The sequence below is a fragment of the Pezoporus occidentalis genome, unplaced genomic scaffold (genome assembly GCF_034315485.1).
Source record: "Pezoporus occidentalis ecotype Australia unplaced genomic scaffold, CSIRO_AGI_Poc_V1 ctg46, whole genome shotgun sequence".
NCBI lineage: Eukaryota > Metazoa > Chordata > Aves > Psittaciformes > Psittacidae > Pezoporus > Pezoporus occidentalis.
The window spans coordinates 4086369-4106220 of NW_026915791.1; the positions used below are offsets into that span (position 1 = coordinate 4086369).

The following is a 19852-nucleotide window of genomic DNA, read 5'->3' on the forward strand; positions in this document are numbered from 1 at the left end:
TATGTAACAGCACAGTATTGGATCTTGAGACCCAGGAACTCCCTTCCCCAATGAAATCAAATATCCAATGCACAAGAACAGAGACAGAGACAATAGAATAGATGACAGAGGCAGCTCAATATTCCTTGTTACTGTATGCGAAAGTCAGGCTTATTGTTAGTTTAATGAAGTTTTAAATTTCATCTTTTAGGCAGTACCATCTTCAGAGAAAATTACCTGTTTGACCTTCAGTATGTTAATTACCTGCCTGCAAGGTCCACTAAATTGATCTTGCTTGCAATTTCAGAGGGGAGATTATTCTCCAATATAGCCTAAAGACAAAAATGTAAATAAGGAGGATTATTCCTCTTAATTAATGAAAATAAAATAGATGTGTTCATTTGTTTGAAACTGAGTTGTACATGACTGTCTCACTGCCTTTCTTTGTGACCTTGACCCATTGACTATGCTCAAACCATTAACTCAACAGCTTTCTCACCCAGCAGAGAAACTACCCTCTTATGCTGATTTCCTCTTGCAAAAAAAAAACCTTACTGCCTAGCGACTGTGAAAGGCTTTCTTGTAGATCTTGCAGTTATTTTCCACTAATGTATTCCAAAGGTCTTTTGTGAAACTACTGAAAAATAGCCCAAAATGTTCTGTGATTACAGGATGTTAGAAGTGTGAGATAGAAAAGGTCTATTGGATCACTGAACGACTTCCCTGCCAGGGAAGGATATAATTCCTCCAGAGAAAGGGTGCATTGTCTCTGGGAGAGAAGTGGATGCCAAATGCTAAAGAGATGAGCACATCTGAAAAGCTGGACAGATATAACATTTTGGTGTTAAACTAATGTGATATTTCAATTAAGGATCCTAAACATAATATAACATCGAACATATTCACATGTAATTTTCACAGCACCCTAGAATGGGTATTACATTTCAAAGGGCTGATTAAAACTTCAGACATTTCTTTTTACAGAAATCTTTGGCATCACTTCTGACTATAAGCTTGCATAAAAGAACAAGAATACCTCAGTAAACACTCAGCACATCAAGCAGCCTAGGAAGTGTAACACATCTGCAGTGTAATCCAAAGGAAATAAGTAACAGCTTCTATAGAGATTATTACAAACAGTGCAAAACAGTGAGGAGTAAACAATGCAAAACACATTGAACAATGCTTTTTGAGAGCAAAGAGAAAAGGAAGCTGGATTATTTTTAGCTAACCTGAGTGTAGTGGATGGTGAAGATAGCATGGGATCTGCTGCTAGCATTGTGAATATGTGTAGCTGCTGTGATTCTAGAAAGAAGAACAAACCATTCAATTATAAAGGTTTATTTCCCTGTATACAGGAAAAGCAAAAATAACAGCAGAAATGAAGACGAAGGAATGTGAAACTTGGAGACTACGGTAGGCTGTATTCTTGGATCTGATCACAGTGTTTGGCAGAGGACCTGGAAGGGCAGAAACTAAGGGTCAGTTGGAGGTGGTTTTGTCCACCAGCAGCACTCTGAAGAAGTATCTTAAAGCACCTTTATAGCACAAGTGTAAAGTGTTGTGTAAGGTAGAATACAGCAGAGAAGTACAGTCAGCAATGGCATCATACAGCTCACCCCCAACACCACTGAATATACTGGCCCAGTACATTTTCTCCATATTGTCCCCATGTGCAGCCTTTAGTATCAGTTTTGCCAAGCTTGCCCTCAACAACAGCAGCAATGTTAGTAGCGCAGACAAGGACTGTGGAACCATGGTTTTGTATTGAACCCAACTGTCAAGAGTCTCGCAGTGACCAGTTGCACTAGACAGCAGAGAGCTTGCAGCTGTGTATATACTGCTGAGCATCAGATACAGGAGGCCAAACTCAGGACTCTCCTCCTTATTGCACTCTGCTTCCTACACCTTCACAGCCACATAAGCAGGCACTGCCAAAAACTACAGGCAGTCTAGTGCTTCATGGTCATGTTAGCCTAAGCTGAGGAAGCAGAAGAACATGAACTAGTCTCCAGATGTTGGAGGAGGAAGGCAAACAATTATGTGAAGGGCAGAAGACAAAACACAGTTCTACAGTGGGCAGAGAATATAAAGGAACAGCATTGAAGTTTATAAAGCAAAAGATAAACAGAAAGTGCACCAGGATTTAGAGGAGAAAGTGTTAGTACTCACTTCTCACCTCTGTTAATGCTCCTAACTAGAGGGCAAGTTCATATCTCAACTAATCACAACCCATGTCAGCATTTTTATGGGAGTATGTATGTGTTAGTTTTTTTATATATTTCATCACGGCATGCGGTGTACATTTTAATATTTTGAAGTGCTCTAGTAGTATTATCTAGACTCATTGGTTGCTTAGCTTAACACAGCACTAGGGCTATGCTTATGGAAATAGGGAAATTCGTATTTCCCGCTGTCGTGGTTTAAGCTGAGCCATGAATCATGCAGTTGCTCCCTCACTCCCCCCCTTCTTGCTCTCCCCCTGCTCCCGGAGGGATGAGGAGGCGAATCAAAAGAATGTAACTCCCATGGGTTGAGATAAGAGCAGTTCAGTAACTAAGGTATAACACAAGTCACTGCTGCTACCACCAATAATAATAGTGATAAAGGAAATAAGGGAAGAGAATACAACACCTCAGCACCTGCCAACCGATAACTCACCCCACCCTGACTGAGCACCAACCGATAAATAGTCCAACCCAGCAGTTCCCTAGCCCTTCCAGGTAACTCTCAGTTACATCCTGGGCATGACGTGCTGTGGTATGGAATACCTCTTTGGTCAGTTTGGGTCAGGTGTCCTGTCTCTGCTTCCTCCTGGCTTCCCCTCCTCCCTGGCAGAGCATGAGGCTCACAAAGTCCTTGGCCAGACCAAACATTTGAGCAGTAATTAAAAACATCGGTGTTATCAGCGCTGTTCCCAGTCAAAACCACAGCACTGCACCAGCTACTAAGAGGGAGAGAAATGACTGCTACTGCTGAACACAGGCCACCTGCATTTTGAAATTTTGTTCTTAAGCATTTGAGATTAGGTTTTGTAAAGTGTCAAGAGAAAAAAATAATAGCACTGGGAGCAACAACAAAAATAATGACTGCCTATGGAAAATCGTATTTGTTTATTTTATAATGGACAGGGGCAGCCAGAGCAGGGCTGAAGGTGGCCTGATAAAACCAACTGGTTGAAAATACGCCTTCAATAAACTTTGGTTGTTGTTAGCACAGGAACTGCCCTCTCGCCCATGAAAGGCACCACCCATGTTCAAGCAGAGCTCCTCATCCTGTATCTTTCCTGCAGAGTCAGATTTGGAGCCGTCATGTTCATTTGGCATCATTCCTCAGACTGCAGGTGGTTTAAATTAGTTTGTTTGCATTTACAATGTGCTATTTCATAAAAATAAAGACTATAGGTAAACAGCAGTTTCCTGTATATTCCAAATAAGTTTTTGGAATGTTCCTCAGAGAAAGACAACACTCCTTGGTTTCATGCAAGTGATAAAGTTTGAAAATTCAACATCACAAAACCACACAGAATATTGAACCTCTGATTTTGTTTTCTCTACGTCTATTTCCTTAGCAATGACACAACTTGGGATTTTGGTGTTAGTCTGAAAAAGCCTCTTCTTACTATAGAATTGCATTTACTGATTGCTACAAGCAGAAGCAGCAAAACTCAGTCCTGCTGTATATTCTGTTTTTCTGATAAAGCAGCTTAGTTTTTATTTACTTCTCAGCATCACTGACATTCTAAAATCTTGACCTCTTTTATGATAAGACTTAGTATCAATTTTGGAACTGTGATTTGGATTTGGAGGATCCTTTACAGCAGCTGTACTGATATCCAAAGCTCCCTGTTGAAAAAGTGAAAAAGTGTCTTGACTAACAAGAGCCAAAAACATTGGCTTCATTAGTAGTTCCCACAGTTCTCTCATAGTAAATGTGCATGACCTGTACTAAGAACTTAAATGCTCATGAAAATCAAACCAAATAATTTCAAACCAAATACTTTTATAAATTAAATACAAATAAACTATCTTCTCAGCAGTATTAAATCACTAAGTTACACTAACAAGTGAGTTGAAAGCCAAAGAGTCTGAAGTGTCCCGTGCAAGTGGAAAAGAAAAACTTCAGTCTGTTTACAGAAAAATGTTTTCCTGGCATGCATTTTCTGTCCCAGACAGATGTTTGAATTTTCTGGGTAAGTCAGCATTGGATCAGGTTTGAAGAAACAACTTCATGAGTACTTGTAGCTCTTACTGGGGATAATATGAGGGTATGTAACATCTTATGTGCACGTCACACACAGCATATTTGACATCCTATCACGAAAAGCATTGGCAACAGCTGGGAAAACAAACCTCAGTGAAATCAACACATGGTGAAAGAAGTGTTAAGTAAAGACAGAGCTGGTTTGTTTTATAAAATACCTTTTAGCTATTCCTTCTTCTAGAAGTTCTACAACTTGCTTGTAGTCTGTAACTAAATGTTGCGTCAATCCTGTCAAAGATTTAAAAAGAGTTAAATGCATATTCTTTTTCAGGAAGTTTCAACCAGTTTACCCAACAGCAGGAGCATAAGGATGCTGTGCTGGGAGGCCAGTCTGTGCTACAAGTAGTCTTTCAACTAGAGTAAGCATTTTATTTAAAAATAAGATGAAATGATGCAGATAAAAACCTTCAGATGCAGTGACATCACTATAAAAAATGCCTTATGCCTTCAAAGTACAGGCCTTTTTTCAACCTGTCAGCAGAAAAATGGTATATAAAAACAGTATTACTGAAACTCCATGAGAAATTTTCAGCTATGTCACTTCTACTAATTGGGTACAGATCCTGTAAAGAAGCTTTTAGTAGCCACTACCTCTGGATAATGGCTCTGCTCACACAACAGAATTAGCAACCAACCCCTGAGAATATCTACCATTTACTTAACTAGGTTTCAGCCTGTAACTCACGAGTCTTCACACCCTTTTCTCCCTAGAGCGGACATCAATAATGATATGAAACATCTGGCCCTTTCACATCTCCTGCTTCCAGTTTTATATTTCTTTATTTGATTTTATTTTGAAGTGGGGAAAAAAACCCACTGAAAATAAATGAAAGAAAATACTGCATTGAGAGCCTGCTGTGGTGGAGTGGCGGTTGTGACTAACAGGGCCCCGGAGGAGGGCAGTGTGCTGCTGCAGCACTGCCAGCCCCTTGCACAACGCAAATTCCAACAGGCACACAAAATGAACCTCACCAGGCTTGTATTTCACAGACATACAGTTTAATATGTCTCGTTTGCGTTTTATGGTAATGATTCGTTATCACTGGTACTGCAGTGACTCCTAAAAAATCCACCTGAGCTCTGAAGCAAGTCTTTGTCTTAAGTACCTAATAAACCTCTCTTCTGCATAATGTTTTACCTCACAGCAGGAATCCAGGGCTACTTCCTCCCCCCGTACTGATTTAGGTTTGGTTTGTTTTATCGCAGGCCAAAAAAGAGCGGTTGAAGGCAGAGTACTAAAAAAGTCTGATATATTTGGATAAAATCATTTATCTACTAATGAAAGTCAAAATGAATATAAAATTCAACAATACTGAAATAAGAACTTCTGGCATTGTTAGAGCCTATCCTTACATCATAACAGCTTTGTTAGACTTTAAATCATAGAATCATAGAACAATTAGGGCTGGAAAGGACCTTAAGATCATCTAGTTCCAATCCCCTGCCATGGGCACCTTCCACTAGATCAGACTGACCCAAGCCCCATCCAGCCTGGCCTTGAACACTGCCAGGGATGGGGTGGCCACAGGTTCTCGGTGAACCTGTTCGAGTGCCTCACCACCCTTGCAGTGAAGAACTTCTTCCTTATATCCAGTCTAAACTTCTCCTGTTTAAGTTTGAACCCGTTACCCCTTGTGTTATTGCTACAGTCCCTGATGAAGAGTCCCTCCCCAGCATCCTTGTTGGCCCCTGTCAGACACTGGAAAGCTGCTATGAGGTCTCCACGCAGCTTCTCTTCCTCAGGCTGAACAATGGAATGAAATGAAAGCAAAATCTAAGCCAAAGATGGGAATTTATTTTAGTCTGCAATATACATACAGAGAGGAGGGGGGAAATATTTTTGGATCACCCACACTTCAAAAAACTCTTAACTGTAGTGTGTACACTACACACAGTATAGGATGATTCTCAAACAAAAGCATTTCTTCTGCTCTCTGGTGTCCCTTTACAATACATTCATTCCAGAAGTCATCACATTTTCCATTTGAGAAAGAGGCCCATTATTTTTCCAACAGCACTGGGATCTTCAAAGTTCAGGATATGGAAACTATCATATATTGTTTTCCCAGAGCCTTTTTCAGGGTTTCATTTAACTGAATAAAAATCCAGCTATAAAATGAAGGCATGAAAGAAATTCTTACCTACCTACATTTCCGTAACTACTGGAATAGTGAATCTAGCGAAACATTTAGTTTTTCAACAAGGCAAGTGAAATATTGTGTTTCTGAAAAGAAATGTCAAAGTGTTCTGCTGACTGCTAGGAAGAGGAAGGTGACTTTAAAGTCCTGCAGAAAGATCAAAAACATCTAGAAATCTGCCTTGGAGTGAGAAAGGGTCTCCCCAGAAATCTGTCTCAGAGTAACAAAATAGATTGCATCATTTCCTGGTTTAAGAGAGGCCGACTCCTTAACAGTGCAACCATCTGTGAGGGAGAAGTTTGAAATGATTCCAACCCAAAGCACTGAAACACTTTCAGCATTTTAAAGGCTACAATTTCACAGCCTTTACGTGGAAAAATGATGGGCTGGAAACTATTCAAAATACTTGAGCTGGGACTTCCTGACTGGGCTTGCAAACAGAAAATGCATCGCCAGAGCCATCTAAGCATCCTGAAAGGGGTTAAGTCTTCCCATTTTCCTCTTTGTCTGTTCTTCACCCAGGGCTAACTGTACCCTGGACATCACTGATAACAAACACCTAACTAAAACTAACGGTACACTGGGAAGCTCCTGACCAAAATCAGCAAACCTTAAAATCACTGATGGCTTGCAAGAAGTATGATGCAAATACAGATGCTAGCCCTTATCATGCTGGATTTATGGGAAATAATGGGAAATTCCTGAGCTTTGCTCATGTTCACCATTTTTATTTCTTCCATACAGCAAACTGCCTGGAAGGAGAATAAAACCAAAATACAAAATGAGCTCCCCTTCTAGTAAGCTTGCTGACAATTCTGATCTCAGCCATCTAGCTATTGGAAACAATATACTTGCACATACTCTCTCTGATGCTGCAGAGAGACTACATATAACACTGCCAAAGACGTCTTCAGCACGTAGATAGCCCTCATTACAGAGGTCAGTAGTTGTTGATTGCAGAAAAATATTACTGCAATTGAGAAGGGCATTTTGTACCAGTGCTGTGAAACACTTCATTTTCTGGAATCTGACGTTAATAATATACAGCTGACTGCACTCCTCACCTGCATTCAAGAGACCTCTGGACCTGCTCATTGCTGCTTACTTTTGATGTGAGCTAAGAGTGCAGCTACAAAAAGAGCCACGTAATCACATCTTCTTTATTAGTCCCTCCCCTCAAAAGGCATCAGGGTTGCCTCAAGGAAAGCAAACTGTTAAAGTTCTTAATTGAACAAACTGTACATAAGCATGTTTATTTTTCAATATATACTTCTATACACATATCTAAAAAAAGAAAAACCCTAGGCCATCTGACTGTTGGCCTAAGCATCTAATTGACTAACAGCATCTAATTATACCCTCTGATACCTTCAGCAGAGAAATTACTTCATTTTCCATGCATGTGATCAATTTTTCTAAAAATGCACATTTATCATTAAAATTAAAGATTTTCTTACAGCCATTAGCATAATTATTTTTGGAGGCTGTCATAAGATGCAGAGGGAGAGAATCTTCTAAAATAAAGTATTCATGCTGGATTTGCAAACATGGCCAAAGCAGGCAAATATTATCTAGATTCATCTTTTTCCATTATCTTTTCCCCTTTATTTTACAAAATCTAATCAACTGGGAAATTCTGTGGGATATTTCAGGTCTGTAGCATAAAATTGTTCCTCTTAAATTTTAGTTGTGCCCAAAATCTTTATTCAAAAGGGGTAAAAATTAAATCAAAAAAATCCCCAAAACCCCAAAAACAAACCACAACCAAACAAAACCCACAAACACAACAAAAAAAACAAATGAAAAACCAGGACTGTAAAAGCAGTGACGGATTTGGCCTGGAAGGCTCCAGATGAAGACAAAATAGTGACAAAAGGCAAGCCAGCCCATTGGTAGATGCTATAACTTCATTTTCTTTTAAAGCAGGGAAACTCAGTTACACGCAGCCAAGGAATCACTGGAGATACAAGGCCTGAGAAAAGGGATGGAAATTGCCAAGGAAGGAAGCAGTTTAAAGACCTTTTCTTGTGTGGTGAATGAGCAGCTGCTAAAGGAAAATAATTAGTATCTGTACTCCACCAACAATGAAGTTGTCCGATAACAAGCAGGTAGAAAGAATCTTGGAAAGACCTCAATAAAAGCCAAATGTCTACAAATCTGCTTTTCAAAGAATGATAAGTTTGCCATACTAATGAGACCATCAATTCATCTATTTTCCAACTCTCCTTAAACAGGATGCTGATGGGCTGGGAAAGCACAGCTGAAATAACCAGAATGCCAGATAGTCCCTTGTGTATAGGACCATGCAAGTGCAATGCTTCCCAAGTGTTTATTTCAAATTTTGAGATGAGGAATTGGAAACAACTGTCTGTTGTTAGACATACTATGACCAATACTGCTGGTGCCCAGGGAATGAGAGCTGGAAATTCCAGGCTCCAATCACACAGTCAAATCACTCTATCTGTTGTCATATCTTGCCTTAATCTCTGAAGTGAGGACAACAATCTGATGGATAATGCCATGATAAAGAAAAAGAGAGGGAGAAAAAGTGAACCAGAGAGAACAAAAGGAATTCACAAAACATGCAGAGACAAGAACTCTATTTAAAAGCCCAAACAAATCAGCATTTGAACTAATGTGACAGGACTGATACAGGTTTGCATACAAAATGCATACCCCCAGGTGTTACTACCCATTTACTAGCCAGCTAAGCAGCAGCAAAATCTCATAGCAGAGGCAACTTGGGAATTCCGCTCACTAGATAGAAGGTACCTGGAAATGGAAATATATGCATTTGCTTTCTAAACAAACTCGGTAATTTTTGAAACTTCCATCAGCTTGGAAAAGGCTCTTCCTGGTAGTCTCCACTGTAAAACTACTCTGTGTCATTTTGCACTAGTAGAAGAGTAGAAGCAATCCAGAATCACACCAGGAACATATGCAAATATACATACAGACCTGATCAACATTTACTTGAAATTCTGATGCTAGTTGTGAAGCCCGCTCTTACCTTGTACATATGGTCCTGTTTCAGGGTGCTCTCGGACTCTAAGTGTGTAAGGTTTCTTTTGGTCTGATTGTTTCAACAAATCCCGGACACGCTCATTATAGATTTCAAGAAAACTGAAAAGCAAAAAAAAAAATGTTAAATGCACACAATGGGGGGGGGGGGGAAAGTGTATATGTAGACAATGTAACTACCTGAATCTTTCATGATAAAGTCAATTGATCAATTTTCATTATCCTATTACTGTCCCTTCCCATTCAGTGCATGTAAAAAGAACTCAGAGTAGCAAATTTCCAAGAAGCAAGAGGCATTCATTATTTATTTAAAAATTCATAAAACGCACTTTTTTAACATTAGTGAGTTCAAATGTCCAGATTTCCAAACATAATGTTTCATTAGATCAATGGGAAAAATTAATAAGAATGGGATGTAGAATTATGACTCAAATTTAGCAGTTAAACAAACAGGAAGTCCATTTTTGATGCACTCCTATTTCAGCTGTATATACAAAAGTGAAGAGACAGCATCCCAAGAACTATACTGAGATGGAAAACTAAACCCAACACTCTCTCATCCGTCCTCTGTGCTCTCCCCTTTGTTCCAAAATTATTACTATCTGAGAAAACAAAACCAAAATAAACTACTCTTTACTTTCTTTGATTGCAGGAATATGTTGTTGAAAGCATTCATAGTATTGCCCAAAACAGCGACACACTTACCTGACTTTTACTCTGCAAGATGCTGTCTGGTCTGTGTAATCATCCTTCCTTGCAAAAAGGCCCTGCACAAACCAGAAGCTTGTGTAAATTTTAAACCCATTAAGAAAAATAATGTTGCTTAAATAAATGCAAGTGAAATAAAAAGAAGTACCTCACATATACGGGGTGTCAGCCCAATGGATGCCTTCAAATAATAAACAGAAAGAAAATTAAACAATATACTTTCTATCACTCTTGCAAGAGTTACTTTCAAATAAAAGCCAAGTTGTAAGAAAAGGACAGAGTCATAGCGTAGCACTGAAGTAATGACAACACAAACTGCCCTGGAGTGTAGTTCAGCACACCATGGCAATTCTACTACTTCAGCTGAAGGCTTCTTGCACTTGAAACACTGCAGATACTCATGTGCTGTGTCATATCAGCAGCTTCAGCGCAAATGTTCTTTATAGCAAAAGTTATTTTAGAGTACTTATATAGCATCAATGAGAAGTTTAGATGTTTGGGTTAAATCCAAGAGCTGTTTGGACATGCTTATGTCAGCGGTGTTGCAGTCTAGATGATGTCAGGCCAACACTGTAACTAGCTTGACTGGTCAGGAATATTTTGGTTTTTCCTTATTCTACTTTCATCTCTTTATGATATGGCATCACAGAACAGACTTGCAACAGCCTTATGTTCTAGATTTATAAATCTGGTCTCTCAGAGAGAAAGGGATATGGCCTAACAGTACCCAAACTAGGTGATTTAAACTTTGCCCATACAGCCTACACTGAAGTAATGGTGTGCTTTTGTGTGATATACTATTCTTATGACATGATTGATCATGAGTGACCACAGTGCCAACATACCCTACAACAGGCTCTATGGCTTAGGTGGAATCTCCTTGCTGAGTAGCATGAAAGGCTTTTAGAAGGCTCCCTTTTTTGAAGGGGAGAAAGTCCAGGTTCATCAAGTAGACCATGGTGGACAAAAGTTCAGTTTATACCAAACACTTGTTTTGAACACTGTTTCATACTGAATACATGCTATTAGAGATCAGATCAAAGCAGCATTCCACTGGAACAAGAAATCACTTTATAAGCCAGAAATCTCTTAGAAACACTACACCTGGAAATTTCCTTAGAAATAATGATAATTTCAAGACGTGGCCAGTCAGGGTTGCTGAGATACCCAATTTTAACAATTGTTCAGGCTTCCATGGAGTTAAGCCTGATTTCACACAAAACAAAGGAAGAATCTAGTCATGATTTAACAAAATCCTATTGCTGATGTCTGTGGGGAAAACACAGTTTTTAAAATCCAAACCTTGTCGAAAGCTCAAGCCCTGACAGAACAGTATTTTTCTTCTCTTCAGGGTTTGAACAAATTTTACCCTTATTTCACCTTTAAAACTTAATCCCATGGGTGTAGGAAATAGTGGCCTACTCACACAAGCTGTTAAATAAAATGTGACTTTTTTAGGGGCATGTTTCACCAACAGCCAAGAATATTTATGAATAGAGATCAAACTGCCTTGTGCTGCAGCAGAACACAGGGAATTCTCAACTGAGGATCCTCAGCCATCAATCTGAGTACCAATCTGAGTACCAAGATTAAAAAGCACTTTAAATGGTTTCTGGTAGACAAGAATCAAAATGTAACAGCTTCTGCAAACATCATTCGAACACATTTCAAAACTGGAAGTGAAGTTTCCACAGCCAAAGAGTAACTTCTGCCATCAATAAATATCTCAAGTAGATAATGAAGCCTGCTACAAAAGTATTTCTCAGGATTCAATCCAGTTTTATTTGTGAAAGTAATTCAATTTCATTATAGCTCAGACTGCCAAAAGCTTCTGAGGATGAATACTTTGTATTATATTGAGCTATGTTTCGAAAACACAACATGGATAGTTTTCTGTCCTCTAACATAGGCAGTAAGATTCATAAACAGTAAGATGAAGGCTATCTAGAAGAAATATTTAAGCTACACCTCATTTTCTAGTGTTGTTAGCTGATGCTATGTTATTTACCTAAATGTAAAGGCTTACCTCTCATTTTCTATATAACTATCAAACAAAGCATGTATAAGCATTCTGCTCAACACAAGCACCATAATCACAGTTTAAAAATAAAGCAATGATTCTGCTGGACACCCTGCCCTCAACCCTAAGTGTAAAATGAATGGAGTAACTCACAGGTGTTCCCATCATTGTGTAAGTTTTTCCTGAACCTGTCTGTCCATAAGCAAAGAGGCAGATGTTGTATCCTCTGAATGCCCCCGACAATACAGAAGTGCCAAGGTCCTGGAACACCTGAAAAGACCAAAAGAAACAAAATAGTCTATGAATAACATGCCTCTCTCGGCATTACTTGTAGATCTTTCAGCTTCAGTAACTCCATGGGAACAAGGATCTTCACAGTATTTGTCTTTCTGATTTATCAGACACAATGTTAAGTGCCCAGCATTCACTTGTTAGGTCTTCTCCTAGATGCTGGCATGCCAAGCACAGTGCTGACACTGAGCAGTAGTGTTTAACTGTGCTTCTTATCCTGCTGTATCTTATTGCATACTTGGACCATACGAATTCTCAAGTATCTCCCCCACCCCATGTTTTACAGTCCTCAGCATAAATCTGGCAGAAACGCATGATCAAGCCTCTTTGAAGCAATGACATTAGTGGGAACATTAGGCATCAGAATTACAGGTCAAAAGCAAATTGAAGTCTAACCCATAGCCTGCAAGGAGACCACACCCAACAATACTTCTATCTGACCCCTCTGGTCAGTAAGCAGCACCCCACCAAAGGCTAAATGCTTTATTTTCTGTTTATACCACACACTCATTGCAATCAGAGCCAGAACTGTTACCACCAAATCAGTGCCAGCCTCCAGGCACTTCCAGAGCTTGCACTGGTCCCACTGCGGCTACAGAAGTCGGACCATCACAGCCATACAGCAAGATCTGAACAGTTATTCCTTCCGCTTTCGCTGCTCCCTTTTTGGTGACACAGCTGCCCCACATTGTGACCATGCTCTCTGCATATCAAAGCCTGGTCACAGACCAGCTGAAAGGACACCTGGTAAGATTTGATACGAAGTGCATGACGGATCAAAAGGATCCAGCAGGCAGGTGCCTGCTGCTGGCTTTGGCCTTTCAAAACAAATGTTACAAGTATCAATGGTTTTGCCATTTGCATAGAAAACTAGCTAGCATTTAGAGAGAGATAACAGGATTTCTGTGTTTCACTGCTGTGAAGGCTCACTGATTGACAAGTCATTTGCTTCTCCAATAGAGAGATGAATGTACTAAACCTGATAGAAAAATCAATAGTAAAACATATTTCATAAATATACCACTTCACCTAAACTGCCCAGAAAAGAGATTAAAAATCTTCTAGCAAGAGTTTCCTTTTCAGATGATATTTCAATTCAAACTGAGACAAGATGAAAATTTCTAGTTGAAGAACCAATAGCACTGCCATTCAGCAGAATTTGGCTAGCCCTGCCTTATTTGTAAGGGCATGTGGCATGTCAGAGCATCTGCTTCAATAGGATTATCAGATCAACTTTTCTGTTGATTATCAGGAACTTTTCTGTTTAAAGAGTACAGAGAAAGCCAAACAAAACACATGGACACAAAAGTAATAGACAAGGGATAACAAAAATAGTGACAAACTCTCCAGGCACTACTGGATAGGCCATTAAGAAACTGAAGCATAGCTTTGGAGAGGGGCAACCTGGACTTCAAAACCGTAACATAAGTTATGGGGAAAACAAGAGGAACAGAAGGATTTGGGATATTTGAGGGGACCTGCAGGGCTATGCAAATCTTATTGTGAAATGTTTAAGGTGAGGGAGTCAGGAAGGAGAAGGGGCTGGTTCCATGTAAACAGCAGGAGATCAGTATACCTGTCTGACTGAGCTCAGTACCTGGAGCGAATCTGGGGCCAGCATTGAAGTCAGAAGACCTCAGCTTATAGGGCCATCACATCGGTGGTACCTGCAAATGATGGCAGCGAGTGTCTCAGCATAGGGAGCTGGTATAGACATGGACCTAAGGAGTGTGGGTCCAGTTACTGGAAGAAGTAAATTCAGGTCAGCAACTGAAGTCAGCCTCAAGTAATGTGTCTCTCACATCTACGGTGCCAGCACCTTGGGCAAGTAGGAATCTAAGTGCCAGCAATTAGAGTGGCACAATGTGTTTCAGGATCTATGTCCAAGCTACTAGGTAACTGGGGTGGTATAAGTGTCTCTGTCAACAGCTGCAGAGGGAACCATGGGTGCCAAGACCTGTGCTGCAGATACCAATTACTAGGGTGGCTGAGGTGAAACAAGTGAGCATCACTATAAGTACCTGAGTAGAGAATTGCTATCCCCAGGGCCTGTGTGCCAGCTACTGGTATGGAAGGGGGGGGGGGGGGTAGGGGTGCAGAGGGCATGCAGGGAGTGCTCATGAGCATATGCACATTTGCTAGTCTATGGGAGGCAGTGGCATTATACATGCCTTAATTGTATCAGATTTATTATTGCCAACAACTTTACCTATATTCTTCAATATTTAGTTCAGAGCCAGAAGTCCAGAATAGACATTGAGAACTAGTAAGAACTAGTAACTTATTTGCAGCACATCTAGCTAATAATCCCTCACAAAGGACAATATGCCATAAAAAGATCGACTTTTACAGACAGAAAGGAAAAAACCCTGAAGTAATACAACTAGCAAAATGAATCCATTGTATACAGTCGATAAACGAGTGAACAAGTAACTGACATATCAGCATGATGGTTGAAATTTGTGCTGAATAAATATATAATAAATATATAAATATATAAATACAGCCTGAGCTGTATTCCAGTACATACTGGAAATTATAATATAAGATCATAGGTGCCACTTTGTCCATGAGACTTGCTTTCCAAATTGTGGGAAAATATAACTGCAGGGATTAGGCTGGGGGTTGGGTTTTCTTGGAGGTTGCTTGCAGCAGTGTTTCAACATCTGTTTTTACTTATCATCATCTGGTTTTACTCCATCTATGGGAGCCCCATTTAAAAATAACAATTGTATAAATTTATCAAACTGTGTGATTAGCCCTGTTGCTTTTAGTTTACCCCATCAGTGTTCTCTTGGAGTAACAGGAGCAAGGCAGGTCTATGACCACTTCCCTTCAGAGTATCAAGACAGAATAAATTCAGGAATAAAACCATTTTTTCTTGGCTTGCTGTACATAGAAATGGCCTAAAAAAAGCTAATATATTCCACATCAATTTAGAAACACTTCGCATGACAGAACCTCTTACAACAGGGATAAAAGCAGCCTGGAGAGGTATCTTGATTCTATGACAGTTCTCCCATTAAGAGCTGTCCTCCTCTCTGAAGGTTCACAGTGGATCGTGGTGAGTTATTAATTGATTTAATTACAATGAAACAAAATCTTCTCAGGGTGGCAAGCCTGATAGCAACACTCGCAACGTCATCTGGGCATTGAAATTGGAATTTTAGACAAACTAATGTTGAAACTTTATGCAATTCAAAGTTTAAATGTCCCCATTTTCCTTCAGGTAAAATAGGAATAATGCTATCCATTAGTGGAAAACCGTGGGGTGTTCTACTACTGTTCATAAAATTCCTTGGGATCTTAGAACATCCATAGCAACTTAAGCCAAAAGTGCAAATTATTGTGTACTTGCTCTCTCTGCACATACATTGGGCTCTGAAAGAACATCTAACTCCAAATCCCAGTTAAGCAAAACTGTGTTACATTTACTCTCTATTAAATACACATGGCTACTCAGACGCTTCAATTCAAATATGTTTCAAATCAGTCCTTTTTGAATTAGGCATTGAGAGAAGACATATTATTACAAGCAAAATTGGATTACTCTGAAAAGAGTGCCATAACCCTATGATGATAATGAATGAGAACTTCAAGAATTATTTACTAAAATCCTATTAAAAGCTTATTTGTACTGCTTTGTGTTTGTTCTTTTTGGTAAATTACTCACTTTCCTTTTGTGAGAATAAATTACAATTCATTTAATTGAATACAGTCTCAATTTTGAAAGAAAAAACTCTTTGTTTAAGTGTACTGCAGAAAAAACAAAGTGAAGCACAGCAATTAATTTCTGGCTTGTTTAAAGATAAAGGAGGGTAATTGAAATTAAAGCTTTTTCTGTGCTAATATCAGAGGCATTAGTCCAAATACCCATCAGTATCAACAGCTGCTGATTATACAAAAAGGACTACAATTAATCATTCTGGGCATATGTAGTAACGTATTTCATGATATAATGGATCAAATCATGGTTTCTGTTGATCATGAGAGAAGGAAAAAAAAATAAAGTTCTTCTGGGATTCATTCAAGTCACTTCTGAAATAAAGCTTCAGGAAGATGAGGTTTTTCAAGGGCCGTGAGTTGGATATGGCTTACTGCAGAGAACACTCCATTTGGCAAGAAAACTATATCTTCCCTGCATGGCTGCTCTGTGTGACTGGCACTGTTAGGCTTGTTCCATGCTGAATGCTGCTTTCAAGCAAGCTTTAACTGGCTCTGCTATGCCTTGTTCCTGCACTTTATACATGTATCTGGTCCATATCCCACGATGACCTGTGAAGCATTCTACAATTTATTACCTATCAACTGTCCTAATAGTGGAAAAAATGTGCCTTTCTAAGTTATGAGAGGGCATTAAGAAAACTGCTATCATTCAAGGTACTTTGATGGCATACTCACAACAAAGTGAGTTCAAATCTAACAAATCCTGTGCTGTACACATTAGTCCTTATTATCAGACTTCCAGTACAAACTGGAAAAAGGGAAAGGTTTAGTCTAGTAGATAAAATGTCTTAACCATGCAGTTCACACACACCAAAATGCTGTCCAAGTTGCTGCAATATGAACATATTTGGGGTTGAAGCTGTTTTACATTAGGTAAGAAACACCTACTTCAAGTATAACAACAGAGCACTTAAAAAATTCAAAACTTATTTCAATGCTCCATTAGAAGATACAAGAAATAGTTCAGAGAGTCTTAAGTGTTTGCAGAACAGGCAAGTTAAGCGGCTCATTGTGAAATCTTACATAAGAAGTTGTGCAGGTGTGTAACTGTATATTAAAAGCATGTAGAAAAACCTCAACAGGAATCCTGCCCTTAAGAAACCATACTGGAATATATTAAAAAGATGATTTAAGTACATATTAAGGTATAAGGCTTACCAACACTTAAGCAGCAACCTAAGTTTTGTGACTAACTCCTAACTCAAAGAATCACAGAATTTAATTTCTGAAAACTACAGTATTTGTAATTTGCCCTTGTCCGTATTAGAAAACCAGACAATTTAACTTAAATGTGTTTTTCAAAAACAATTTAAGGTTTACAGACTAATGTACCAGGAAGACTACTGCTCCTATCATTCAGTTAAAAATATAAATATATTCAGCTTGATATTACTTGTTTTCTTGAGGATTTATTGAAGCTATTTGTACAATTGATATGTTTATGCCCTTTAAACACATATAAACTTTTTAAGTCCCCTGTTTATACTACCAGACTAAAATACAAATCATACTTGAGCATATCAGACATGCAATTGCTACTCAGGCAAAGTTCAAAGCCTTGGGCAGCACAAGTGCAATCTGCAACAGTTAATACAAGAAACTGAGAAGACCCTTGCCCAGAAGTGCAGAAGGACCTTGTGATTGTCAACGGCTTCAGCAGTTACACCATCTTTCTGAAGCACAAAAACTTATTTCCTAAATGGACAGCCAGTGCACTGGAGTACTGGTGACTTCCTCAGTGTCTTTCTCCTCTTCCCGTTTCTCCCCCTCCCTCAATTGGCACCATTTCTCTTCAGATAAGTTGTTTCAACAAAACTCCAGTGTAAAATCTTGTAGTCTTACAAAATTCCATGTCATCCAAGGAAAATTACTGCTCAAGTAAAGAATAACACACTCAAATCTAATGCTTCATAAGCCTGAGCTTGCTATTAACAGCTTTGATGAATGCCTTTAAGTGTCTATCACACGGTAGGGTATTTGATCACAAAAAGTTAAATTCCTTGCCTCCCTCTTCAAATACGTGTTTTAAAATTAGCAGTTTTAAAATAATTTTAGGATTCTACTCTCAACAAATCTGGTCTAAAGACAAAAAAACTCAGTCTTGAAAGACTCCATGCATCTCAAGTACCTTATGTCTAGATTACAAGGTCAAATTTACTATTGGCAATCATGCAAAGTGAATACTTCTGTGTGGGATAAGTGTGCCCACTTCTAACCAATTTATGCTGCTTTCTTTCCTTTCTCTCTACTGGTCTGCACACCAGCTTATTTGGTCACTATGTGCTACTTGTGAGCATCAACAGGATATTTTTAGCCAATTTTAATACATGCTGTTTAGATCTGGATTGTAGAATTTTGAAGACAGAAACAGAAAATACTTCAGATGAAGTCTCACTACAGTGTATGCTTTCCAAATGTTTATGTGAATGACAGATTCTGAGACCATCTAAAGCCTAAATATTCAAATTATTTAAATAAGTAAATATATCAACAACAAAAGAAATTTCATATGGCACATAAGCCAAATATTAAAATAAGGACAAACCCAGGTTCTAATTGCTGTTATGGAGGGAAACTAAAAAGTAGCAATTTAGTGCAGCCTACTTACCGCTATTGAGTTAATCCTATTTAAAATTGAAAGCTAGAAAGATTGCTTATGTATTTTCCTTGAAATCCAAATGCATTAGAGGTCAAACAAATATGCCACTCTGCCAATAACATCTGAATCTCTACTGGAAGGCAAAAATTATGAAGTATAAAGTGCAGTCAGCTTGGAACACAGAGCAAAACTGCACCAAAACTCTGCACTTCATATCAGGTCACCCTTGATAAGAAAATCTCTCTATATTACCCATTTCAAAGGAAAATGAAAACTGACAGAACAAATTGAGACTTTTTGGGTTGCTTTTTCAAGAATACTTGAGATACTTCTAACCTCTCCATGAAGACCATTTTTAAAATGACATAGAGAATATTAATTGGAAATGCACCTCACGTTGCTAAAAGATACAAAAGTTGACAGTAGCTTCACTACCAGATGATTTATAACAGGGAAGCAATATCTTATTCGGATCCTTTTCCATTTGGTCAGCAGGAATCTTCTGAAGCCAGAATCTCATCTCTCTCTTTTACTGGCTTAAAAGTAAAAATTTATAGTGGCTTGTGCACATCCTTCTTGAATAATGTGTTTTCAAGATACTGAAAATACCCTATTAGTCTGAGACTATATCACATCTTATCACATTAGACCTGCACGCCTGTGTATCAGACAGATGACTATATTTTTTTTCCAGAATGAAAGAACATATTTTTGTGCTAATGCCAAGAAGAAATGAATATGTCATGGAGCACATTCAGTCACACACCGTAAGTGACAGACCGTTATCAACAGTGAGGGTTTCTGACTTTGTTATTTTACATTGAAATCTTCGCGTGGATATTAGAAGTGTGAAGCTTTTTGGTTTTAAACTCTTCTTTTCAAAATCACATATTTATTTTTGGATCAAAAATTTTAGCATATTCTGTTTCTCCCAACTTCTCATGTATATTATGAAGTCTTTTTTTTCTTTTATATTCCTTGACATCTTACTCACTATCAAACCAATGGCCAGTGGATAACCCCCATAATCTATAACCTTTCTATGTGTTGCACACAAAGACAGAAGCGTGTTTTCTTTTGAGGCTAACAAAAAATTGGAGATAATAA

General features: G+C 38.7%; 1 protein-coding gene across 3 annotated transcripts in view; it reads right to left on the reverse strand.

Moving 5' to 3' along the window:
* Positions 1-19852, reverse strand: part of STARD9 (StAR related lipid transfer domain containing 9) — a 107237-nt gene that overhangs the window by 45788 nt on the left and 41597 nt on the right. For all 3 annotated transcript variants that reach the window (XR_009967955.1, XM_062635667.1, XM_062635666.1), the window contains exons 4-10: positions 12283-12399; positions 10258-10290; positions 10107-10168; positions 9391-9503; positions 4401-4470; positions 1212-1284; positions 244-311 (exon numbers count right to left, since the gene is read on the reverse strand). Coding sequence is in view for 2 of the 3 variants with exons in the window: in XM_062635667.1 (XP_062491651.1) it covers positions 244-311; positions 1212-1284; positions 4401-4470; positions 9391-9503; positions 10107-10168; positions 10258-10290; positions 12283-12399 (536 nt within the window). In the remaining variant the exon portion in view is untranslated. The remainder of the gene's footprint in view (positions 1-243; positions 312-1211; positions 1285-4400; positions 4471-9390; positions 9504-10106; positions 10169-10257; positions 10291-12282; positions 12400-19852) is intronic.